This window comes from Canis aureus, chromosome 6 (assembly GCF_053574225.1).
Source record: "Canis aureus isolate CA01 chromosome 6, VMU_Caureus_v.1.0, whole genome shotgun sequence".
Lineage (NCBI taxonomy): Eukaryota > Metazoa > Chordata > Mammalia > Carnivora > Canidae > Canis > Canis aureus.
Window position 1 is genome coordinate 24,064,540 of NC_135616.1, and position 27,575 is coordinate 24,092,114.

The 27,575-nt window shown below is 39.1% G+C and overlaps 1 protein-coding gene across 4 annotated transcripts in view; it reads right to left on the minus strand.

Moving 5' to 3' along the window:
• Positions 1 to 27,575, minus strand: part of KLHL14 (kelch like family member 14) — a 116,073-nt gene that overhangs the window by 69,688 nt on the left and 18,810 nt on the right. For all 4 annotated transcript variants that reach the window (XM_077900385.1, XM_077900384.1, XM_077900382.1 and 1 more), the window contains one exon: positions 15,962 to 16,083. In XM_077900385.1, coding sequence (XP_077756511.1) covers positions 15,962 to 16,083 — 122 coding nt within the window. The remainder of the gene's footprint in view (positions 1 to 15,961; positions 16,084 to 27,575) is intronic.

A 27,575-nucleotide genomic window follows, 5' to 3' on the forward strand; every position in this document is an offset into this window, starting at 1 on the left:
CTCAATTAAAATGTTCATTATCATTTTGGTGTTGCTGAAATTAAAACTCCCTACCTTATCTTTTTATCCTTTACTCTTTTGCATATATAGTCTGCAAAGAGGCTGGTTTACATAGCAGATACTTGCAAATTCAAAGACAAATTAAGACAAGCAGAAAAATGCAACTGCATACATACATATCTTTGAAAGATTGATATTGTCTCAGCACAAGCAGTGGATGACGTCTTGGAGGACCCCATGGCTGTTGAGCCAATATTTAGCCACTCTGGGAACTGGCCTGTGATGCTGGCAAGAGTGAGAGTTAATCCCCCCAATTCAACCTTTGCCCACTGTCTGGGGGCTGTGTCCTGTGAGCCAGGCAGGGAAGTGGAGAGAGTCAACAAGGTAGATATAATGTCTGCTCTCATGGTGCTGGCAGAGAAAGTGTTTCATTTATGTTCAGAATAGAGTCTATCTCCAAAGTTAAAGATGAAGGTCACAAAATATTCCCTGGGAGTCAGTATGGTTTGTGATTTAAGAATGTGATCTCTGGAGCGAGACTACCTGAGTTTAAATCTTGGCTTTGCTTCTTCTTCTTCTTCTTCTTCTTTTTTTTTTTTTTTTAATAAAAGATTTATTTTAGAGAGAGAGAAAGGGAAGCAAATGAGGGGAAGGGCAGAGAGAGGGAGAAAGTTTAGCAGACTCTACACGGAGTGTGGAGCCCAACTCAGGGTTTGATCTCAAGACCCTGAGATCATGACCTGAGCTAAAATCAAGAGTTGGATGCCTAACCGACTGTGCCACCCAGGGTTCCCTTGGCTTTGCTTCCTATGGAGGGCACTGGACAATTATTTTACCTTTTAATGCCTTGGTTCCTTCTCTATAAAATGGGAGTAATAAGAGATCTTGCACCATGGATTGTTGTGAGGACTGAATGAGCTAATGCAGGTAAAGGGCTTAGTCAGTCCAATAAATGTTAGTTACGAGACCGTAAGTATTGTTTTACTACCAAGAGGCATGATTTATGAATACCATAGTTATGTTCTTAGATTAGAGTACAAAGATTGGCAAATGACAGGTTGTAGGTCAAATCCAGTTCTCCACCTATTTTTATAAAATAAAGCTTTCCTGGAACAGAGCCATGCATATTCGTTTCCCTGTTGTCTATGGCTATTTTCATGCTGGCAGAGTTGAGTAGTGGTGACAGAGACCTTATGGCTGCAAACTCCAAAAGATTTACTATGTGGCCCTTTACTGAAAAAGCTCACTGACCCTTGGATAGACAACTACTACTAACATATTTTTTCTCAAAAGGAAAAGTTGTTGTAGAAATAATTTATTCTGGGAAATGTGTTTATATCCATGTGTTTGCATTCTGTCAAGTGACATATTAGACCCTGCAAACAAGTGAAACTCAGAAGACTTCAGAAGGTACTTCTTTGTGCCCTCCCAGCCCCCATAAGTTCTGCTCAAGGAAGCAAAGTGCATGAGGATGATGCTACGAACCTACTTTCAGCAGAATTAATGTCCTGTTATTTTCCAGTAGTATTAGTGGATTCATGCCGTTCCATCCTCTCTTTCAGTGGGCTTGCATTACCCACGGTCACATGTGCCTGTATGAAGCTGTAGGGTGCAGCCTGTGGCTTGGAAAAAGAATTCCCTCCATATGGAGTCAGCAGAGCTGTAAAGGGAACTGAGCTCTGATCTTTGGGTTTCCTCAGATCATGATAGAATCAGGCATTGGCCATCATATTTGTAAGTGACTAAACCTGGTAAAAAGAACAGAAGGTGCTTCTTAAAAAGATGTGTATTTTATGGAAAACTTAACAATTTTCCAAAGGTCATGAAAGGTTGTTCTGTCCGGTGAAAGTGCTTGGTTAGCGCTACCCTTCTGGCTTCACCATGTACTCATGGCTATTAAGCTTTTCAGTTCAGGGCTGAGACAAGATGGCAATGGAAGCCCAATGTGAGATTAACAAATGAACTGGACATTAGAGAGACACATACATGGAATAGGGGGACCATCCTGGGTTATTTCTGACTAGATCTAGAAATCCATTTATCTGTATTTGTGACAAACACAATGTAAGATATTAGACCTTGCAAATTTAATAATAAGATTGAAGGCACGTAACCATTGCAATTCTCCTTAATTCATCTGCACATAGATCTTTTGATTATCACTCGAGTGGGCAAAAGGACTTGGGTTTTTGACAAGGATAAAGACAAAAAAGGAAGCTCTATCTTTTTTTTTTTTTTTAAATGAAAGCTCTAAAGTGGAAGAAGTAATCTAATCCTACGAAATGTTTATGAACACACAAGAGCAGCTACTGGTATTTGGTAAACTTAGTGATTACAGTTATGAAATACTTCAAACAAATTTATGACTGGATAGGAAACGAAGATCTGAGATTTACCAACACACTTCAGATGAAGGAGGTCCTTTGTGTCATTAGTACAAAATGAAAAAGACAAGCAAGAAAGTGAACCGGCGCAGCTTTTCCCTCTTTAGCAAATCACATCCTGGCACACAGATCTTACCATCACTATTTCTGCAAGTGGGGAGGTACACAGAGTCGTGGCAGGAGTTGCAAGTCTCTAAGAAGGGAAGGCTATCTCTTTCTAGCATGACTTTCCCCAGGAATAACTCAATCCAATATTTTTCCTTTGTTCTTTAATTAGTAAAAAAGGGGATACTGGAAAGTTCAACAAATAAATATGTATATTTATGATATTAACATATTCAGTTTGTGCAGAGAATATTCCATTTTATTCTGCATAAAATGCTGGAGTGCCTGTCCAGTGTTGCTTCACCTTTAACTCTTTTTAGAATATGCACTCTCGTTTCACTCCAGTAATGAGAAACAGAAGAGTGCAGGCTCTGGAACTTTATTTGGGTACACAATTTGGTTCTGCCATTTACCATCTGTGTGACCTTGAGCAAATGACTTGATATCTCTGTGCTTCCATTTCTTCATCTCAAGTAGAAATAATCGTAGTGCCTAATACCAAAGCGGTGTTGTAAGAATTAAGTAAATACATGCTAGTGATGTGACTAGAATGTGTGCCTTCCACATAGTGTCTGTTTTTTTGTGTTTTTTTTTTTTCCTTATGTGGGTCATTTGCTAGGGGTAGTGAGGTAAACTGTGTCTCCCGAAAACATATCTTTAGGTCCTAACCCCCCAGGACCTGTGAACATAAACGCCTTTGGAAGTAGGGTCTTTGCAAATGTAATCAAGTTAAGGTGAGGTCAGAGTGGATTAGGGTGGGCCCTAAAGCCAATGACAGGTGTTTTTATACAACAGAGGAAAGAAAGATTTGGATCCAGAAGAGTCACAGGGAAGGATTCCATGTGAAGACCAGGCAGAGATGGAGGTGATGAAGCTACAAACCCAGGAATACTGAGGATGGCCAGGAGCCATGAGAAGCCAGGAAGAAGCACAGAAGCATTGTCCCCTCCAGGCTTTGGAAGGGCCCAGGGCTCCGCTGGCATTTTGACTAGATTTCTAGCCTCCAGCAACATGAGACAATACATTTTGTTGTTTTAAGTCATCTAGTTTTGGGGATTTTGTTATGGCAGCTCCAAGAAATGAATATACCAGTAACCAAGATGAGAAAGTGGGGACTTGTGGAAGAGAATGAGAGATTAAAAGGTGAAAGCTCAGGACCTAGATGAGGGCTCGCATGTGGTTCACTTGGGTGTTCTTTGAATTTGGTCATTTCATAGGGTCACCTGTTTGGTTTTTTTTTCCTTGCACAGAGGGGATTGGGTTTGGGCCAGCAAGGTTGAATGGCAGACAGCTCTCCAGGGTAAATATGAACATCACAAAGCTGTCTGTCATCTAGAGCTGTGCTGCTGATACAGAAGCCATTCACCACGGGAGGTGATTTTAAGCGGAAATTTATTAAAATTAAATAAAATCGGAAGCTCTGTTTCTCTCTTGTAGCCACATTTAAAGTGCTCAATAGCCACATGTGCCTAGTGGCTGCTGTATTGGACTTTGATGTTTGAAAGAACATTTCCATCATTGCGTAAAATTCTATTGAACAATGCTGAACAATATTTTTGTGGTTAATAAGATTTATTTAGGGGGCAAGTGAAACAAGCAGACAGGTTGTGTTGAGAAAAGGAAAGTGTCATATTCTTGTAATATGGATAAACAACTCCATAATTTGTTAAAAAAAATAAAAAGTTAATATGATGGTAAAATCCATACTTGGACAGCTGCTCACAAGGCAAGTCTCACGTGCTGAATGGTCTACTGTTTTCTTCATAAAATCATCTTTATCACTGCTTTTCTATAATTTGGACAAAGGAAACTATATTAATTGTTTTAGACTGAAAATTAATATAGCTGAAACTAGTTTGTATCCAATGGCAGGCATCACCATGGAAAGGTATGGCCTGCTTTGCCTTCATCTGGTCGAGATACATCTTGTATAAAATTTGTTAATATTTTGGTCCCTTAATACTGAGAAGGAAGTAAGTGCTACAAGGAGACAAATGAGATCAAAAAATCTGTGAGCCACAATCTCTTTCCTCCTCTTCAGATCTAATCATACAGATGAATAAATTGCCATAAAAAATAGCAAAAATAAAACTAAAAACAATGACTGAATCATTTTTTTTAATCTCATGTACTCTGTGTTCAGGTAGCAAGAAATTTAATTCCAGTCGGACCAGTCTCCTGTGATTTTTTTTTCCCTTTTCATCTAAGATATTTTTAATGCTCAGAGGCATTATAATAGAAAAGCATGTATTTTTGCTTGGTTTATACCCATCATCCTTACCATTACAACAAGACAAAAGCATTAAAGTAAAATTAATCATGTCAAAAGATTTTAGCAAAAACAAGTGAGACCATGCATAAAGCATCGCTTTGTCTAGTGTGAAGTCATGCTCTGATTAAAAACATATAATGAAAGCTAAAGCGATACATCATTGCCTTAGCAGTAGGGTTTTCTGAAAGCACTTTGCGGTTCTCGACATAAAAATGTAGGGAGATTTTGGTCTTTGAAATTCACAATGATTATTGTTCCAGCTAAATAACTGGAGTTCAGTCTTAATTTTTTTTTGAAAAGAAATTAAGACTTAATGACCAAATAAGGCATGCCGGTAGGATTAATAATTAGCACACGCTGTAAGGAGTATCCAGACACAGAGGTAAGAAAGTGTCTGCTCAGCAATCCCCTTTCAATGAAACCATTGTTGAAGCCAGCTGAATGTGGCCAGGGTCTTAGGGTATCCTCCATGAAATACAACTGCTTGCTCCATCAAAAACAATGTAATTAATAAATACAAGGTGTGGTAGGAGAGTGATCATTCCCCAGCTGTGAGAACATTTTGTGTGTGATACACAAAACCAATTTCTATCTGGCCATATAGTCATGAAATATAGATTTGCTTCTGAATTCCAGTGCAAAATGATTTCTGGGATCTGAAAAGGAACAGTTTGCTTATTTGCACTTTGCCTTAATTACTCCTTTATTTTGATGGAGATATTTGCGTATAATAATCACTCACCCCAATTATCTTTCCATTTTTGGGTTGTAATTTTGAAAGCCATTTCAATTCTTTTTTTAATGAGTTTTCTTTAAATGATAAAAACCATTCTGTTCTATGGGAATTATGTGTATCTATCCAATTTTTTATCCATATACATGTTTGTATATCTATATTGTAGACGTGTATTAGTTTACATATATATAATAAGCAGGAGAAATAGTGAAAATCAAATAAAGTCAGACATAGTTAAACTGTTTGAGTGGATGCAAAATTTTAAAAGTTCCTCCCCAAATGCATTATAATATTTGGAATGTATTTTAAAACATTTCCTTTAATATAGAGGCATCCAGTCTTCTGTGAATAAATATCAGTCCTGACAAGGAAGTCACATCGAGACAAGAATGGACAGGAAGATGCATGGAGAAGTGAGCTATCTCTTCTAACTCATAATTGTTCATAGGAAAGCAGGGATAATTTTGCAGGTGACCAGAAGAGTGAACCAAATTATTTGTTGAATCTAAGGGTACGTGGTTTGTAATCATTAGGCTTATCAAAGAAATATTTTGATAATCCTTCTGAGAACTTGGGAGGATTGCACTTTTCCACTCACTTTGAAGTCAGGTGTGGCCAAGTGACTTATTTTGCCAATAAGATGCGCTAAATTCAGAGCAGAAGCTTCAAGAGTCAGACTGAAACTGTCCTCTCCCTTGCCAAGGCAACAGTGACAAGTCAAATGGTGGAGATGTCATGAACTTGAGAACTAGAATACGAAGAAGTAGGACAGAGATCACAACAAATCTACCCTAGGCAGGTGACGCGAAAAGAAATAAACCAATAAGATTTGGGAATTGTTGTTATGACCCCTCAGCCTAACCTCGCCTAATCTGACTAATGGAGGCTTTGGTATGAAGAAGGCCCACAGTGGTTGATGACAAAGAAGCCCAGATTGGAGGGTGGAAAGATGGAAATGCATGTTTTGGCATGGAACACCACTGGGTAAAACTACTATTTGCTTTTACATAGATAGTGGATTGGTTATTTAATAATCTTCCACTCCAAGGTTGGAAGAAAGAATGTTGACAATGTGCAGTGGTTGCTGCTGGTAGCACTTGGCAAGATCTACAGAAAAGAGATGATCTCACAAACAAAGCTGGCCCATTTAGAAGCAGGAGTGAAAGGAAATGAGGTCCAGAAATCTAGGAGTGTGCAGCATTGGAAGAGTTTTTTTTTTTTTTTTTTTAATCTCATCTGGTAGAAGATTTGGGTTTTGTGTGTCATACACGAAATTAAGTATGTTTTGAGCAATAAAGGTAAATTAAAACTCAGCTGGCAAAGACAAAGTTAAAGATATGGTTTTCACAGTAATTTCAGCACATTAGAGTATCTTAGAAGAAAGTTTCAATAAAGGACGAGATACCCAGTGTGTTCTTCTAACTCTGGAAAAAGAGTAAAAAGGGAGCTTTCCCATTAAAGACTGATAAATATATGGAGTGTTAGAGTGTGTGTATGTGCTTATGTGTGTGTGGGTGGGTGCGTGTGTGTGTATGTGTGCGTAAAGGAGAGAAAATGGTAAATAAAAAAAAAAACTAAGGAGAAAGCAATCTACGAAGTATATTAGAAAAGAACTGTGGACATGGTCACTGGCCATGGAGTGGATATAAACATAAGAAGATAGCTAAGTTTTCTAGGGAGTTAATTGCCGAAAGACCTACCAGCCTGGATTAAAAGAGGCTGTGAAAATTAGAGACTTAAATGTCTACAGACATGAAAGGTACTTAAAAACTCTTCCACTTCCAGGAAGAGAAGAGCTAGTCTCAGGTTCACTTCAGATAGGTCCAAAGAAGATAATGGAAAAAGAAGAATCTCCCATAAGGTGAAACCAGGGGCCATGGAGAACAAAGGAAAATGAGCAGAACCAGGGAGGGCCCTAATCAAGAAACACAACCTTGGATAGGCATCCTTCAAAATGCCTGTTTGGTGGGATTGCTGAATTGCTATGATTTTTCCAAATGAAAATGCTTATTGAGCTGATCCTGTCCCTAATCTATCACTGTGCACGATGTGGGAGGAAACCAGGTAATTTGATTGTTTAGTTTGTTTCCAGATCAAGATCAAGAACAAATAAGCCTGATACTGGGAGGGTTGTTCATCACCCAGAGATCATCACTAAGCTTGATGATTTGTGATCTGCCTTATGTGGAGGGGCAAGTGGACTTTGATCATGGCAAGGAGAATACATGAAATATTTAATGTCCAGTAGGGCAGATTACAGTAGGCACAGTTACTCTTCACCAGATACTTGGATTCTCTTCTTCCTGAACCCGGGGAAGATTGTGCTTCCCTGCCCCCTTAAAATGCGACTGAGCATAAATGCTAAATGTCGCTTTTAATTGCCAGTTCAAGACACTACAGCACATTCTTCCTCCATTGCATGGATGACAGAAATACTTGTTAAGATGCAGCCTCATGTGCCTGGATTCCTAATGACTCCGTTGAGCAAATGCTCTCTGCCAACCTGTGTTGGACACTTAGTGTGAGCGAGGAATAAATTTTTTGTTGGCTTAAGCCTCTGAGATTTTGGAGTTGTTTCTTACTACAGCATAATCTAGCCCATCCTGACTGATACACATGGTTCCGTGCTAGAAATAGATAGAAATTTCACTCTAAATGGAAGGTGTGTCTTCTCTCTCAAACTCCTTCTGACAAGAGCAGAAAGAAATTTTCAATCTTCTGCTTTTCTCTATTCGGCTATATGCAAAATAGACTAAAATAGAATAAGATTTTTTTTTTGAGGAACAACTATCTTCCAGATGCTGAGCCTACAGCCTTATTTGTATTATTTGATTTAATTCTCACAATATCTCTAAGAGATAGGTAGAATTAAAATATTCACTTTGCAGATGAGAAGGATCAGAGTGAAGGCAGCATACAAAGGGCTCCCAGTCAGCAAATGCCCAGGGGTATATTTTAATTTAGCCTATCTATCCTGAAAGATGTGGTTGTGTGTGTGTTTGTGTGTGGGGAGGGGTGTTTTGTTGTTTCATTTTTGACACTGCTTCAAAGGCAGAGTTAAGATGTCAGGAAATTTGCATTGAACTATGGCTTGTTAATAATATTAAACGCAAGTTTTATCACTTACATATCATAATTTGCAGTTTAGTCCATAAGCCAAGATAATATTCTTAATCTCTAGGAGTAGGGTATTCATTCAATTAACCTATATTAGTTTTATTCTCTGAATGTGGTACTATGACATGTACTTTGGATCCATTTAGATTTTCCAGAGTGAAATGGGTCAGCAGAGATTAAATCCCATTCATCTGCTTGGATTCTTGACTAATGGCAATTGTTGGTGAGACAGATTGGTGTGCTACATGAGGCAGCACTCTCCGATGGAAAAACAGAGACCTGTGTTCTATTCCTCATCCTGCCACTGAATCATCCTGTGACTCTGGGTATGACACTTTCTTTCTTTCAGTCACTTAAAGTAAAAGCCAAATTTGTGAACCTGTTGTAGAAGTGCCTACATGGTCTGGTTTCTGTTGATGTCTTTAGCCACATGTCACATCTTTCTCCCCCTCACTCTTTGACTTCAGCCATGCATCTTCTTTCCACAGGGTCTTCATACTTCCTATCAACTAACCTGGAGCACTCTTCTTTTCACATCTTTACTTGGCTAACTCTGGCTCATCCTTTGGTTCTCAGCTCAGCGCAACTGCCTTTTCTTTGGTGACATTCTCCAAGAAGGCTAAACTAGATCAGGTCTCTTCATTACAAGATCTTCTATACCTTTTATACCTTTATGCTCCTCCTTCAGATCGCTATCACATTTTGTTATTATATATTGCTATCTGGGATTATTTATTAATGTTGGTTCTCCCCACCCTTCCTGGCTCTAAGATTGGTGAAGGCATGATAATATTTGCTTTGACTCAGCCTTGTTTTCTCTGTATTGAGAACAATGGCTGCATAGAAGATATCAATTACATTTGTTGACTGAATGAAATTAATGTGTAAAATGAGAGGACTGGGCAAAAAGATCATCTAATCTCTTAGTATTCATATCCACTGGCTTGCCAGACTTAGTTTGCAATTTGCCTAGGAATGACACAGGAATGAAACATCTCATATGACTCATACCTTCTTTATACCAGACTCAGTAGCAAGTACCACAGTTTGTGTGTAAAGAAAGCGTCAGCATTATTTGTACATGTGCTGTTCTCTGAAGAAAAAGCAATCGCTATATTCAAGGGAGGTATAAACCAGAAACAAAGTCAACTAGTTTTTCCAGGTACCCAACTTCCTTGAAATACAGTAGTTTGGAAGTGACCACCACACATATTTTTAAAAAAATCTATGAAAAATCCACTAATGCACTGGTGCATAAATACACAGTAGCAAATAATTCAAGATATATAGCAATGTGCAGCCATGTATCTCAAATTAGAATTGAGCTCATTGAAGGTAAAATTAGATGCTAACATATTTAAAAAGTCCAAACACAATTCTCTTTCTTTCTTTGTCCAAAGTCATGGAAACAATCACTCCACAAATGGAAATAAAAAGTTCCAACAAGCCAAGAGAAAACAACTGTCATGCTATAGTATAAAGTCTTTAGATCACTATGTTTTCACAGACACATTTCAGTTCTTACTTTTTTTTTTTTTTTTGCAAGGGAGAAGAGGCAGAGGAAAAGGGAGAAAGAAAATCTTAAGCAGGCTCCACACTCAGTGGAGCCCAGTGTGTAGGGCTCAATGTGGGGCTAGACATGGGGCTTGATCTCACAACCCTGAGATCATAACTTGATCCAAAATCAAGAGTCAGACACTTAACCGATGGAGTCATGTAGTCACTCCACAGAGTTCTTCTTAAACTGATCTTAACAATTCCTTGAAAAAGTCCCATATAATATGGTTCTTAGTTAATCCTCCAGCCCCACCACATACTTTCCCAGACTCAGATTCTCCTATAGATACACAAATTCATGTCAGTTTCTAGAACGCACCAACTCTGTCTTGCCTTGATAATTCCTACCCACTTTTTCAACTTTATAGAAGGTCACTTTGAGGAAAGCTTCTCTAACCTCTCATATTTAGATTAGGGGCCCTTTTTCTGTGCTTCCATAATACCCCAAGCCTTCTCTCTCTATTCCTTACACTCTCTGTTGTAATTGCCTTCTTAGCTTCTTAAGAGGAGAGACAATCTCATCGTATTCAATAATTGCTTGTTACACGAAGGAATGAAGTTTGTAAATAAGTCTAAATTCTTCCCAGGCAGTTTCAGAGTCATTCTGGAAGCATTTAACTGTTTTCTGAGGTTCTCCAGCAATGAGAAATGTACTATCTATGGATTCTTCATTCCTTTCTAGAAATGAAATGAAAATAAATAAAATTAAATAATTAGTGCAGTTAAATCTAAAGATAATATAAATAAAGGAAACCTGCAGGTATAAAGCCTTCAATTGGGTTGACTACTTCTTTCTTTCTAAATAAATAATCATAAGAAATGATTGTTAGCTTTTGATTAACTTGACTTTCTCTCCAACATATCCTCAACAGAAATAAACTGAAGTCAAGATGTAGAAGGGTCAAGGAGAGAAGTCTAGGTGACAGTATCAGTGTGCAGGCTTATATTTCCTGAATGATCAGCAATTATTAGATATCGTATATGATCAAATCTGTATTCATCTTTTGGAACTGAAGTTACACTGTCTTATACAAGATTTGCTTTGTTGGTACTATTCTTCAACATTTATGGAAAAGTAAATTTGAAAAAAAAAAAAAAAGAATGAAAGGGTGCCTGGGTGGCTCAGTTGGTTCAGAGACCGACCCTTGATTTCAGCTCAGGAATGATCTTGGGGTCTTGAGATTGAGCCCCACATCGGGCTCTGCACTGGGCATGAAACTTGCTTGTGATTCTCTCTCTCCCTTAAAAAGAAGGGAGAAGAAGGAGTCCACTAGCCTCTGATCTTTGTGAATCCTAAAAGAAATTGCTGACACCCAGCCCCAGGACTGCTCTCATATGGGTGGGATCAAATTCAACGTTCCCCAGGGATCAGAGGAGATAGCCCAGGAAACCTCTGCACAATAGTTTCTTTTATGTCCTGTGACTGAAAAATACCAGGCCCCAAATCCCTGCACTACCAGGTAGAGGACAGAGCTGCAAATCAACTGAAAGGAAGAAGGAAAAAAAGGCTTCTCCCCCTACTTCTGGCAAAGAGAACTGAAGTGGCCAGAAGAAGAAACATGCCTTTCTATGTTAGTTCTTCTCGTTTTCATCCTAATATTATTAAAGGGAAGTCATCATGGGCACATGGAAGGACAGATTCTTACTTTGAAATCCTTTTCCCTCTCATTGCTCACAGAAAGCAATAACCAGCACCTAAGAAATAGAATGTCTCATCTGAAATGCAGGGAAAGGAAGTCTGCCCATAGGAAACACCTTTCCCCACCAGGGAAGGACTTGGCCAATGGAGAACATGGAGAAAGGAGATGGCTCCTCAGTGCTATCCAGTGGCAGGGATCGTAAACGACTTCTTCAAATGGACCCCATAAAAACTTTGACATATCAGAGAGGGGTTATAAAAAAAAGTATAAAGCAGCCACAGGAATTGTTTCGCTTGATCTTTGCACCAAGGATTTAGGGCCTGCAAAGTGCAGGAGGCATGTTTTTTTTGCACTGGCCATTTTAGTATTCATGTCTCCTGTACTGCTTTCTAATAAGTTAAGAATGAAACGGGAGACTGCGCGCAGGAGTGAGAAGTGCAGGAAAGGCAGTACTGTAAAATAAAAATGAATGAAAGTGCATCTCAACTTCCCCTCTGTTATTAACAGTCGAGAGAAAAACAATGCCAATTTTACTGTTATTACTTAACGTTTTACAGGGAAAGGAAGACTCTCCAGTCATTTTTGCATGTTATTTCTTAGTACTTTTCCTAAGAAAGACCACAGAGCTCTGTCCCTATTCTCAACATTAATTATATAATGTTATATTAAATGATTTTTCCAAAGAGGCGGATAATAATGCAATCTGTGTCAGCACGTTACCCAAACGGTCTTTTCCGTGAGAATGATTGTTCCCTTTGCTGTGTGGGTAGACCAGCCTGCTGGCTGGCTGGTGGTTGGATTTTGTGTTCTTTATGTTATGTGGATCCACTTTCTCACTTCTACGCACCCTCCTCCCTTCACTTTATTATTTGCACAGCCTTTCAGCTGTGATTCTAAAATGTAACCTAATCAGGTAAGATCTAAAGAAAGTGACGACTGTCTTTCTTTTCATTATTCTTTAGTCTGTGATTTGGGTAAGCCATGTGGCTCCCATCACTGGGTGTCTGTGCTCTTCCTGTGGAAGGCATCCTCCAATGAAAGGAGCATGTTTGTAAGACAGGCTGAGAAATGTTTGCTCAAACCAAGTGGGCAAAAGATTCTAAGATTCAGAGGCCCTAGCTGACCTCGGGTTTTGGCTTTTTGCTAGTTAGCTTGTTAGTCTGTCTGGAGACAGTCGTTTAATAGATCAGCAGACCCCAAGTCAGGCACTGTCTGCTAGCATTAACTGGCATCCTCACATCCTCATTTCTCTGCCAGTAAGTTCAACAGTCCTTCAGGGTCAAAAGAATGGCAGTGGGAAGCTCTGGAATCCCTAATGGTTCGTTGGATTTGGGGAGAACTTGGACTTTTTTTTCTATTCCAATGAGAATAATCTACATGTCTTCCTTTATCTTTTGGTGGCCCAAATAGTGTGGAAATCTGTCAGTGGCCTGACTTATTTATTAGTCAAATAAGATGTCTTAATTAAAAAATACAAACCAACAGCAGAAATCATCCGGATAAACTGTCTATATCTCTCCAACAAACCTGAAAAATATGCCTTCACTTGGGGCCATGTAGTCACAGCCCAGCAGGTAATAAACTCTATTTTTTAAAGTACAAGTCCCAGTGAAATGAAGAGCATAAGTGGAGTAGACATTTATTTCAAAGCTCTAAGCATGCCTGACTATGGCAAAGAGGTTCAAGATCTTCGAGTATGCTCCCACTATAAGAACTTTTCTACACATTAATGTCTTTATTTCCTTTCATTTCAAACCTGGTGAATGGAATCAACTGACAGTAATTGATCTCTACTTCTGAGACTGTAGATTACCACATCCAGCATAGGAAAATTAGGTTCCTGGCTCTGGGACAGTGAGTCAAAGTGCTGTATCTGTTGCAGTGTAATTTGTCTCCTCTCTGCCTAGAGAGCTTGAGTTGACTGATGCCTCCAAGGTATAAGGGTCTACACAGTCCTTGTGCTCATATTGGCAGTATTGTTACAATAGTGGTCATAGCGCCTGGAATCTGTTGAGCTCATGCTGTGTGCTGGATGACTTCTAAACACAATTTTATTTAAAAATTATTTCAGTGGCAGGGGCTCCTGGGTGGCCCAGTCAGATAAGCATCTGCCTTTGGCTCAGGTCATGATCCCAGGGTCCTGGGATCAAGCCCCACATCAGGTTCCTTGCTTAGCACGAGCCTGCTTCTCCCTCTCCTTCTGCCACTCCCTCTGCTTATGCTCTCTCACGCTCTCTCTCTTTCAAACAAATAAATAAAATAAAAATACTCCAATGGTGCTTACAAAATGAAGCCATGACTTGGGACATTTATATGCCTTGCTCAACATGATGGACATGGATTTGAACCCAGGTCTGCCTGATTCAAATTCATGCCTTCTTACTACACCCTTCTAAGAGTTAAATTAGGCAATGTGAGAAATTTGAGTAGGCTGACCATAAGTTTCAGGCTATACTATTGTCCTAGCATAACCAATGGGTCCACATGTCATGCTCGAAAGTGTCCCAGTCTGGAGAATAAATTGGATGATCACTCTGTCTCCAAAAAAAGGTTTAAAATGAACATAAGACTTTTCTTAGGTATTACTCATGATGCTTTAATTAATCTTTTTGTCTTTAACGAAGGACTTTAAACCAGTAGCAATTAGACTTTGCCTGGTGTAACTGGGAAAGCAGAGGGACTTGTGAATGAGGGTCACTCCTTTGGCCTCCGTCTCTGTCATCTCTCTTCAAGAATCTTTGTCTTTCCTTTTTCTTCTATCCTCCTTCTAGTATCTGTGTCTTACTCTGTGTAGGCATTCCCTATTGATCAGGGTCAGATAACTGATTCTTTGGTGTTACTTTAAAAATTAGGCTTCATCACTCATTTAAATGCTCAAATCACTGTTAACAATACTTTTGTCAAAAAGAGAATGAAAACCACTTTAAGGGTCTCTAACATATTTTCCTTTCTTCCTTCTCCTTAGGCTTGCTGCTGTGACACCCCCACCCCCACTTCTTTACTATAGCCGTAGTATAGAGGTGTCCAGGGAGCTTTCTCGTTGCAGTTCCTGGACAATGCTACTGGCGGTTTCACTGGGGTAAGCCAGCTCCAAAATGTATTATTTCAAGCACCACCTCACATGTCTTTGCTCCTCTTCTGCTCTTATGGGCAAACTGTTGTCCCGTTTCTATTATTTTAAAGGGCTCTTAGTAAGAAGAAAGGAAATGATTTTTTAAAAATCCGATAAAATACATAACTGCTTAAAAGACACATGCTATAAGAAAAGCTAACTTTCTCTTTTGTCGGTTTTAAATGTATGGCTTTGATTTATGGATCAAAATTACTCATTTATTATTTTATCTATACAGCTCTGGGCAATTTTGACAGTTAAAATTTAGTTTTATTGACCAGTGCAGTCACCGTGCCCACGAGGGGACTGGGGCACACAGCCGGCTGCACTCAAGAAATGATGATTTTTGATTCCATGACTGAGTCAGATTGGGAATCATAGCCGATATAACAATAAGTTCCAAATCTCAGTGCCCAAGGCAAGAGGTTTGCTGTAAAACACAATCACCCTTTAAGGAGGGGAGGAAGAGAATCTCGGGACGAAGTTTGCAAGCACGATTTAATGCAGCCAGGATAGGCCATGGATATCTGTCCATCAGGACTGCAGAGAATAGAGGGGAATGTTTCTCTAAGACCCACTTCCACAGACTAAAGGTGAATGAGCAGAAATGCCTGAAAGGCAAAATGAATGTTAGTTGTGTAGACAACGAACCAAACACCCCTTACGATTTGAGAAAATTCACTAGGTCTATTAACCAACCTTTTACTTTTTGATATGCAAAAAAAAAAAAAAAAAAAAAAACAGAACCAAGGCATTTTTTTTGGGACATTCTGTGACCACCCTCTCTCTGTCATAGAGACACAAACTCATGCAGTGCTTTTAGGCCAGATTAATTTAGGCCTATTCGGCTACCAAATTGGCCACCTCTGCAATGTTAATTTAGTCTTTTACTCGAAATCCCCTGTGATACATAAACAGACCTCCAAAGGCTAACAAATCAATAAAATGTCTAATTTGATTAGCTACGTTTTCAAATTCATCGAGACAGCTCTAAGCTGAAATAAATAGGTGGGTAAATAAATAAAGGAGGGCACTCACTTGTGAGTATTTTCCACGTCTTCTTTTCATCATCGTAGTACTGAACCAAGTTGCTGGGGAGCCGGTCCGGCCCAGGAGGCAAGCCTCCGACCAATAACAGCATTTTCTTGTTAGAGCGAATTCTTCACCCAAAACAAAAGAGGAGATGAATAACCACATTACTGTAGAGCCTTTTTAGTGGCGACGAAATCATAACCATCAAAAGAATGTTCCTTGCTTGCAGATTTCTATTTCATTTTTTCCTGTTTCTTCTCCCATTCATGTCTCAACAGTTTTTTTGAACCAAGCAGAAAAATGATCAGAAGAGCAGCATATCCCCATACTCATGGAATAATAAGCTCCCTTTATGCAATTTGTTAGAGGTTCATTCTAGAACGACCTTTTTCTTATATTATCCCTTTAAATCATCACTCTTTACAGCTGAGTACACATGAAATGCTCTGGAGTTGTACTAAGGTTAAGCATTAAAGTTGCATGTCAAAAATCGTATTAGTCAAAATCATTATTATAAGCCATTCTCCACTCAAAGAACCTTGAAAAAATTAAGGTTATGCAGAGAGTTTGTGAGCCAACTCTTTAATCACCCAGGGAACTTCGAGTACCAGTTTGGTACAATTAGTAGCACAGGGCTAACTGGGGTAGGTTAACCAGTATCAAGGAGACTTTTTGTTTAATTTAGCTGAGACTTCTGCCTTCATCTCCTTCCCAGCTCCCCCTCCCCTTCCCATGCACCCCCCCACCTCCGCCGGGCCCCATCCCTGGGCACCACTGGCGACACAGCAGCACCAATTGGTAAAAATGAGACTGTGAGGTTGTTTTGAGCCTCCCCAGAGTGGAGCCCTGCCAATGCTTGCCACTGATCCAGCGGCATGAACCTGCTCAACTGTGCAAAGTCACTCTAATTCCCTCCCTCTGTTTTTCTACCTTCTCCCCCAGGGGGCAACCACTGAAAGGAGTGACTACCCACCCATCAAGAGCTGGCAATTCGCTGCTATTAACCGTGACTGTGATTCCCAGTCTGCCTGGCAGTTCCTGAGAACAGGCCTGCAACGTCTCATATGCAGTAAAAGCTGTAAGATGCATCCTGGCCAGCACACATGACCTGATGGATGTGCGATCCTTGGGAAGGCTAATGGATTGAGCACACTTGCGATTGGAGCAGGGAGGGGAGGCCCAGACCCCCACGAGGGGCCTGCTGATTTAACGGTCGCTTTACATATAATTGAACTTTTCATTTACCTGAGAGGCTGAAGGTGGTGGTGGAAGAAACGGAACAGCCATGACTGAAGGAAAAAGTCAATAAATACAAAAGGGTTCCTCTTAACTATGATCACAACCCGCGGTGGTGGCTCTGAATCGGTTATTACATATTCAGCCTGTCGTTCTGATTCAAGGACGCTTGGCAAAGTATGCCCTTGTGGAGAAGCACTGTTTGTTGGTTAAGAACCTAACATTCGGAGAGTTAACTTAATACAGTTAATGACATTTCCATGTGAAGGAAGGGAACAGGAGAATTCCTTTAATGAAACTCTGGTGCCATTGAATGCGCTGTACATGCCTCGGTAGGAATAATACCTTCTGGAGAAACTCCTATCAGGGAATCATGGATAGGGGGAGCCGTACTTGCAGAAGAATGTCCAATGTGATGTCAGCTTGCAATATCAATTTTGTCACAAACCAAACGTCCCCTCACTTCTTTGAATTCTACAGTACTTTGGGACTGTACTCATATATGCCTGTTAGACCAGAATATCATAGCAGAGAGCTCCAAACTTTGAGGATTTCAGTGATTAGGGTGGGAGGGGAGGGCGATGGAAAACTCAGTGAAGGAAGTAGCTTTCTTTTATTCTGAAATGAGAACCTGTGTAACTGATGTGCTATGTAATCTCCTAAATGCATGGCTAATAGAACTAAGATAAGACTATTTGATTATTGTCATTATAGTCCAAAGAATCAACCACTCTGTGAGTGTAAGACAAGTTAAGATGAGAGCAAATACTCTTTTTTAGGTTGCTGCCATCTGTTACTATGTGTAGACATTTCCTGTTCGACTGGCAGGCACCATTCTGTGGCTGTCATGACATGATACATCTACCTGCTGCCAGACTACGGCTGATGGCAGGAGGACCAGTATCTATGGTCAGACAGAAGAGGAAAGACTCAGTGAAGTGGTAGTGTGACCAAAGCAATATAACTAAATCTCTATTTTAATGTTTAAATAAAGGTACTTTTTTGTGTTTCATGAATGACAAATGGTGAGAAATGAATGACTTAACTATGTTTGCAGGGTTGTTTCATTGATTGGTAAGGCCAGCTTCCCTGGGCAAATCCATATTAGTGATTTCAACAGCAATTTAGATGGACCATCTCTGGAGGTGAGGAGAGGATCTAGGGTCTCTGTTCTCTCTGCCCGAAGAGCCACTCACTGCCATCTGTGCTCTAAGAAATGGCCTGAGATTACCAATACCTAAGCCACTGAACAATTGGAAAATGGTAACCACCCTCACCCCTGCCAACAATGACATGATTCAAAGGGCTACCTAGTATAGCAGTAATGAAAACTTCCACATAAACTAAGTCTCAGAACCATACAGCCTTCTCATGGAATGTGATGAAGGATTATATGGAAGGAAAGGCAATTCCACCTGACCCTCATTGGTTGTGCATTTCCTGTGAAGGACCAGTGTTTTAAGTTCATTGTGTATGGCCTTTTAGTGAGTGACGACATATTTTAAACTTGCACTACTATATTCATATATTCATTTGACTTATTGCGGCATCTCACTTAGATGATTTTGTTTCTAAAGCTTGTGTCACTTGATTTTCTAACCCACTATCAATATTATTTAAGTCTAAATAAAGTTTAAAACTCTACCTTGCGAAGGTGAATTAAATAGAAGCCAAAAATAGGAAAAAGCATGTGAGAAGTAGCAGAAGGCAGAAGAAAAAATGCAGAGACTCACAGAACTCATGTGAATGGTTTCCTACCTATTTTCTCCATTGACTATGGAAATAGCCTCATGTTACAGAAATAACTCCATTTACAGGGATGTTAGAAAGTTCTCATAGTCAAACTAAATGGCATGGAGAGTGTTTAAACACAGGCCTCCTAATGTTCCCAGGCCTATGATCTTTGAAAACTTCAAATTTATTTTTAAAATTTTTGTCTTATCATAACTTCTGATTAAGACCCAGATGACCAGGATTCTAGGGCTAATTTTCTTTTCTTTCTTTCCCTTTTTTAAAAAAGATTTTATTTATTTATTTATTTATTTATTTATTTATTTATTTATTCATTCATTCATTCATTCATTCATTCATTATTTCATTTATTTGAGAGAGAGAGAGGAAGAGAGAGAGCATACCCTCAGGAGGAGGAGCAGAGGCAGAAAGAGAAGGAAACTCCCCACTGATTAGAGCCTGCTGTGGGGCTCAATCCCAGGACCCAGGATCACGACCTGAGCCAAAGGCAGATGCTCAGCTGACTGAGCCACCCAGGAGATGCTTTAGGGCTAAATTTTCTATTCCACAGAGTAATTTTGTGTAAATTACTTGGCTTTTTGGAGTCTCTGTTTTCTCATCTTTAAATAGATTAATAGTATCTGACTTACCTCTTCCAGGGATTGTCATGAGGATTATATAATATGATAAAGTGAAAGTTCTATGTAAACTCTAAGGTAAACTATTAATCTGTAAATATCGGCAATACAATGTGGGCTTCATTTCAACATAGCAAACCTGATTAGTTAAAAAAAGAAAAGTAACATTTGTCACTGAGTTTCTTGTTGAGTTCATGTATATAAATACAAGCTAATTAAAAGGACTTCACTACCTAGTTGTTATATGTTCTTAGAAAATTATTACTTTAACCATATTGAATATCTTTTGAACCTTATTATGAGAAAATACACATTTAAACATTACATGAAACTGAATCTTTCTGGATCCAAATAAAGGGGTCTAATAGAGATCACTCTACATTTTTTTGTTTCTTAAGAATAAAACAAATGAGAAAAACCATCACATATTTTACTTTGATATAAATGCAATGTCAACTATTCAATTACTCCTAGAAAGTAATACATGTGAATAATTCCTGTGGAAAAGCTTCCATTCTTTTTACAGTGTGCAATTATAATAGTGACACTGACAATAATGACAGATAATAATGAATGTGTATTGGATATTGAAACCTCTGATTATCATGCTATTTATTTGATGTGTGTGAACTTCAATTTGAAAACACCACGATAAAAAAGATACCTTGTGAACCAGAAAAGTAAAATTAGGAGAACCTGAATTAACTTGCTGAAGGGGGTTTCAATTATTCTTTTCTAAATAATTCCAGCAGAGCCTTACAGGTTTAATTTTAGATTAGGAAAAATCTACAGGTGTAGCCTTTTGCAATAATTAAAGTTCCTTCACATGGCCACCTGGTACACTTTTTTAGAAACTCTTTACATAGGGAACCGATTTAGCCAAAATGAATATTTTCTCTTCAAATTTGTTAATATTTTAAAAATACCCCTTTTTAGTCTTCGACTTAGCACCACCTAGACCAAAGTAATGTGTTTAAAAGACAAGGAATTAGAGATAAAGGGCTTAGTATGTCATGATTAATAACATTATTTGGATGCCTTTGATTTGGCTTCCTAGATTCTTGCATAGAAAAAGATAAGGTTAAAAAGGCGATGGAATTTGAAGGTCTCCTTTGTTCCATCTCAGTAATTGCCCAACATTTACCATGTGTCATATTTGTGTGTGTGTGTGTGTGTGTGTGTGTGTTTGCGCGTGTGTGCATATGCGTGAGTGCTTGCGCGCTCACATATTCTGGTTCTGGGGATGAATGATTGAAGGATGACCTAAAACCTCCTTGTGTAAACAAATTTTTCATCATACTGGTGTTCTAAGTACGGTAAAGTCTCATTTATTTATATTTCAGTGATTTGGAACTTAAATAATTGGGAAACAGGCCAGATAAAGTTTACCTTTCCATGATACATGGAAAAAGTTTTCATTAACTATATTGCAAGGAGAGTTTTAACCTGTTGAAGAAATCAGGTGGTCTGCTGGTACTTTAGAGCTACCTATGTACATTTAGACTAAATTCCTTTTACAGATTACAAATCTTTCTCATTTATTTATTAAAGAAAACATTCTGCAGTCTTCTAAGAATCATTACATCAAAGAGTTAGAAGAGAACTTTGAAGTAATCTAGTTTGGTGATCCCCAAGCCTGGGAGGCACCAGGTTCATCTGAGGGGTTACAAAATTTACATTCTTGATATTGATCCTCGGGTCCTCACTCCCAGAGATTATGATTCAATTGGGGTGATGCCTTAGCAATCAATAATATTTCACAGCCTTCCAGTAGATTTCAACTAACATACAGCCAGGTTTGAGATCACTGACTTGTCCCCTTCTCTCCATAACATAGAAATCTTTTTTAATCGTTTTTTTCCATAGGTAATTATTCTTATCAATTTGGCAATTTATAACAAAACGGACCTTAGTTTTTCAAATCCACTTTATTGTTGAAAGATGTTGGACAGTTTTGTTAAATATGTTTTTTCTCCTTATTCTGATCTGAAAATCTAAGTTTTCTACAAGGAAAAGAGCAAGTGCCTGTGTCATGGCAGCACTTTAAATATTGCAAGACAGTTGCCATATGTCTTCTCTTCTCTGTGTGGAAAATCCTCAATTCTTTCTGAGAAAGTTTCCTCCCATCATATTCACCTCTTTTGAGTATCTCCAGACTATTGCTGTACCTTTTTAAAGATGTGGTCAGAATTGTATACAATATAACAATATGATATGTGACATGATGTGTTTTATAGTTTTATAATATATTTTATATATTATATTTTAAGGCTTTCTAAAATTACAGTAGTCTTTTAGAGGTCCCAGTGCTGTGTTGGGTTCCTGTTCAGCTTCCAGAGGACTACAAATACAGATTTTTTTTTTTTTTAAACCAAGTGTTTCCAAGCCAGGTTTTTCCTGTCCTATATTTCTTCTGGGTAATATTTTAAACATCAATGTGTGACTATTTTTAAAATGTTATTTAATCTCTACTGATTTAGATGTTTTGTTTCAATTCACTTATTATTTAGCAGTTATTAATTGAGTTCCTACTATATTCCAGGTACTGTTCTAAACACTAGAGCTAATGGTGGGAACAAGAGGTATAAATTCTTTAAATTCTCTCATTGCACTTAGTTCCATCCTAGTGCGGACATCTATTGAAAACATTCTCAAAGCAAGGATCCTGCTTGTTAAGTTGTTAAGGGGTATAAGTCCTACAACTTGGGTGAGATCCTTGGCTTTAGTTCTTTTTTTATTTGTATTTTTTTTTTAGAGAAAGAAAGAGTAAGTGGGGGGAAAAGGGGGTAGTGGGAGAGGGAGAGAGAATCCCAAGCAAGCTCCACGTTCAATGTCGAGTCTGACGTGGGGCTCAATCCCATGACCCTGAGATCACAACCTGAGCTGAAACCAAGAGTCAAATACTCAACGGACTGAGCCACCCAGGTGCCACCCAGCTTTAGCTCTTTTGAGATGAATGACCTTGGGCTAAACTCTTCTCACTTTTTAACCTTGTTTATGAAATAGGGATAACAACAGACTTAAGGAATAGGGTTTTTTTGATTAAATTAAATAATACATGCAAAGCATTTATAATAGCACTGGATAAATGCTATCATTACCATGTTCCTCCTCCTCCTCATTGCCATCATCAGTGTTAGCTATTTCTTTGTTGTAATTTGCAGGCTTGACAAGCTAGTGGCCTACATCCTAGTATTAGAACTTAAAAATAGTGGTGCTGTATTTCCATTGTTTAGATATTTTAATTATCCTAACCTGTTCTCTTTGAAACAATACTAACTCATTGGGGGTTTTACTCTAGACTTTCTCATCTACGGTCTTTTAGGAGTATGTAGCTGTTTTTTTGTTTTGGTTTTGTTTTGTTTTTTGTTTTCAAACATAGTGATTTGATGGAAAAACTAAGCAGTTTTGAAACGGTAAACTGGAGTAGGTAATCATTTTCCCATCCTCTAAAGGCCAAGTTAATTTTAATGTCAGAGTCAACCAGACCTGGATTTAAATTCTCTTTCTGCCACTTCATAGATTTATATCCTTGGGCTGGTATGCTACCTCTCTGAGCCTTAGTTGCTTCATCTGTAAAGTGGGACTGTCACGAGGGTTAAGGGTAATGAAAAAATAAATGGTTGCTACTTGCGAATAAAACCACCTTTCAGAGCCAGTCCCTTTAACAAATGAGAAGTACTTTGTGCTGCTGATGCCTTGGAAAATGAATGTCTCTGTCTCGTGAAAGGAAAGAAAAACTGTTATCTCCGACACAATCCAGTAGGGAGAGGCTGGAGAAGATTGGAGGAAGTTATGACTCATTCCCATTACTTTGCAATTTTAATGGACTTCACTAACCCTATGATGGCTTGGTATTTCAAACACGCAGTGAGTGAATGGGCAATTTCACATCTGGTGGTCTGGCAGGGATGTCTAGTGGTGGTCTGGGAGGCAGGAAAAGCAGGGAGATGCAAGCCCCCAGGGATTCACAGATGTGAGGATGGGTGTGGGATTACCATAGGCCATGAGATATGTGGGGTTTGTAACAGTTTCACCAGATCTGGGAAGCCACCCACTGACATTTGGATTGCATATGGAAAATATGTAGCTCTCACAGTAATCAATCGATAAATGATAACTATTATTATGATGCATAATTATTAACCTTATAAATCACTCGTGCAAAAATCAATCATTGGAATTTGGCTTTTTCTTATATTGCTTAGAAGCCTTTCAGAAATCATGGGTTGCGCTATTTATAAATAGCCTGCATCTTTACTGCATAAGTGAGTTTCACAAAAATATAAAACCATTGGGTTTCCTACAATGGTGTGGACCCAGATCTCTAATAAATTCAACTTGCTCACTCTCTGGTCTGCTAGCTTGCTCTCTGTCACCGATCTCACCAAACCATATCCAAGTCACCAAGTTTTCTGATAGTCTTGATTATTCTGCTATGTTCTTGCTATTTTCTATATTTTCCAAGTCCTGAGATTCTAGAGCCATGATGTTTCTTCAGCCTATCTCCATATTCCAGTCAAACTGCAGTTAGCCTGAATCAACTGGGTTTGGCTCTCTCCTGAGCCAATGGAGCAGTGGTGTCCCTGCTCCCATTGAATTGACCTGTCATAACTTTGTCAAATGAATTTCAACAAAGCCTGATGTTGATCATCAACGACTTCAGTCCTTTAAAAAAAAAAAAAACTATTGAGGAATTCCCCATTACCTATCATCTATAAGGTGCGCATTTTCCCCACATGATAACTTCCCTTTCTCTCTCTCTTTCTCTCTCACAGGTGAATGCCTTGTTTATGATTCTCTTTAGGGATAAAAGAGTTTCTGAGTTAAGGTCTGAAAAAACTTGAAAGAGGAATTTCATGGAAACTGCTTAGACCATGGGGAAAAGTAAGCCGAAGAAGATCCTGAGCGATTGGCCAGGAGGAGACTTTGAAAATCAGCTAGACTTCCCGAAACTTCCAGCTAGAATGGTACCCAAAAGTCCCCAGAGGAGAGCTGCTACCCTTTTCTTAAATTTTTCCAGAGAAGTAAACTCCCTTGAGAATTTGTTCCAGCTGATTTGCTGTTGTATTTAGGTTTCTTTATCATAGCTGTTCTTGGTAATTACACAGCAGCTTTCATCGGAAGAGCCTTTAAATAGACCTGATAATGCCTCTCTGAGGTAGGTAAACACAAAGTATCATTATCCCCATTTAACAGATGAAAGAATAGAGGAAAAAGGGCTTGGGCATCTTCTCCAGTGCCTCAGGATGGGTTTTATTTCCTCTATCTCACAGAGGAAATGTCTCTAGCGTTTTCTCACACCACCCTTCTGTGATTCTCAGGGTCAGGTATAACTGAAAATGCTTTAGCTTCCCATCTTCTGACCCTGGAGCTGCCTTCTTCCTACCACACGAGTCTGGCTGCGTAGTAACTGGAGAATGGTCAGTCATACACATTACTCAGTTTTTCTAAGATGGAAGTAACTTTAAAATTTGTTTGATTATATCATAAAGACAATTCATGCTCGCTGAGAAAAATTCTGACCATACTTACAAGCAAAAAGGACTTACAGTATAGTAGGTGGTCAATAAACGCTTCTTGTATGAATGAAGAAATGATAAAAGAATGAATGGATGAAAAGAGTCACTGGTAATCTCACCTTCAAGAAACACATCATTACTGATTATCATCTCATCCTTTTTCTTCCCTCTCATCTGTTTTTAATGTCCAGTCCAGGAGTGTGATAGTGAAGATGTCAGAAGGCAAAAGGGGAAAAGGAAAAGTCATATTTCTGAACTCTAAGGTGGAAGAGTTAGACTTTGGGTAACAGTCTTACTGACAAACACCCACATTTAACTTGCCACCTTTACTCTGCACTGCCTGAAACCCCTTTGTCTTTTATCCCTACCTGAGCATGTCTAAATAATCAGTCTTGCTGTTGTCACACCACCACATTCATGGTTTTTCTTGGTTATCTCTGTCTTTCTTTTTGTTCTTTAGGATTATTATTGTCTCACAGAATGAGAGCTGCCCATGATACAGAAAGTTTACCACATTTCAGTTATTAGCACAATATAGAAACTTCATGATATTTGCCACATCCACATACTATGATATTATTTAATATTTTACTTAAAACTGCTCACTTAAAAAATATTTAATCCTACTCTAATTTAGTGGCTCCCAATGCTGGTGACTCTTTAGAATCACTGGGGAAAGCTTTCTCAAAGTATCTAGGATGGGGGCAAGCTCTCAGAGAGTCTGGTTTAATGACTGAGGGTGGGACTCAGCATTGTTTTTTTGTTTTTGTTTTGTCTGTTTTGTTTTAAGCTTTCTGTGTGTGATTCTAATGTGTAGTCAATATTGAGAATTATGGCTCTAAGCAATCATATTTATGAATTATGGACTTCACGGATTAATTGTTCTTTATTTCTATACATGCTCAAATGTAGTAACACCTAACCTAATTATTACAATAAATTTAAAAGTGGTTTTTCATGTACCATCTGAAGTTATCTCACATCCTACCAGATGGTAGGCAAACATAGTTGAGGATACACTATAATAAATGGAAGAAGCCAAGACATTAAGGCCTGGACCTCTGAAAACCATGTTACATTCCAACTCTGCCACTGCTTATATACTTGGCTGTGAAAAGATCAACCTCTTTACGGACTTTAGCTTTGCACATTGCAATTGTAAGTAACGGTCTTCCTGCCCCCCACTCCCACCCCCACCCCCCAATTCCTTGCCTGAGCCCCTGTAGCATGCTGGCATTGTCCACAATTCCTCCCTGGCACATATAAATTCCAGGTGGATTAGGAATGTGACCATTCTTCCTGTATGTGGATGAGGTAGTTGGCTTATGCTTTTGCCACTCTCTTCTGGGACCAAACTGGTAGACTGGCTAATGATGGTAGAGGTAGATGTGACAAAAAAGCCTTCCATGAAATGCAGGCCTCCTCCCTGAGATCATAAGCCTTAAGGGCCAGAACAGGTGCATGTTTATATTGTACATAGCACTTCACACTTCATCCTTGGTCCTTTGCTTCATGAGGGACCATGGCTTCCAGCCAAGTTTTTACTCCTGTATTTCCCCCCTCCTTCCCACACCTCCCAGATTAAAGCTTCCTTTAGTAACTAGAAGCAGTTGAATATCTTCTTTGCTTGATTACCTATATAATCCCTAATTCTAATACCTAGTACTTAGTGCCTTTCTTCTGAAGAGCATAAATTGCAATGGAAATAGCATCTCATTAATCCTCCCCGCATCCCTGTGAGGAAGTTGAGTGGCAAGTATTACCTCCTAGACTAATCCCCATGCCTGCAAGTGGGACATGGGATCTCACTGCTCACTAGCACAGATGCCTGCTGCCGAATGAGCTGGCAGGGACAACCAATGTTTGTGTGATAGGAGAAAGCTCTCCTCCTCGTTCAAGAGAGAAGTGGTTCCATGCAGCCTGTCACAAAGGAGCCATTCAAGCTCTGTGTAGCTTGGTGACAAAAGGAGATAAAGCATCACTCTCACGCTAGTGATGGACTCATAAGTAATGCCTGCATTTAAACTCCTAATAAAGCTCAATTATTAGACTGTGCTGCCCCCTGAGAACAATCTCATTATTGAGACTTCTCTCTCTCTCTTTCTCTCTCCCACCCATCTGGCCGGCTTTTTGAAGACATAAGAGTGACTTCCTGACCTGAGGAAACTGGTATCTGCTGCACAAGAAAAAGTGCAGAAAGACATAAGATCACAGAATGATGTTGAAAACACAAGTTCAGGATATCATATACCTGGCTAAAATTACTTGTCCCCGAGAATCTAGGATGTAGCAGTCAAAATGAGTATATCAACAACATCAGCATTCACAAGGAAGTCCAGCCATTCCAGATGATGCTGAGGGAGACCATGGCCAGATCCTACCTCATGATCTAGAGCCTGATTTTATCCATTACTCTAACTCCAGGGAGAGATTTCTCGTGGGGGAAGCTAGGAAGCTTGTTCTGAGGAACTGGAGCCAGCCTCCTACCAAGCA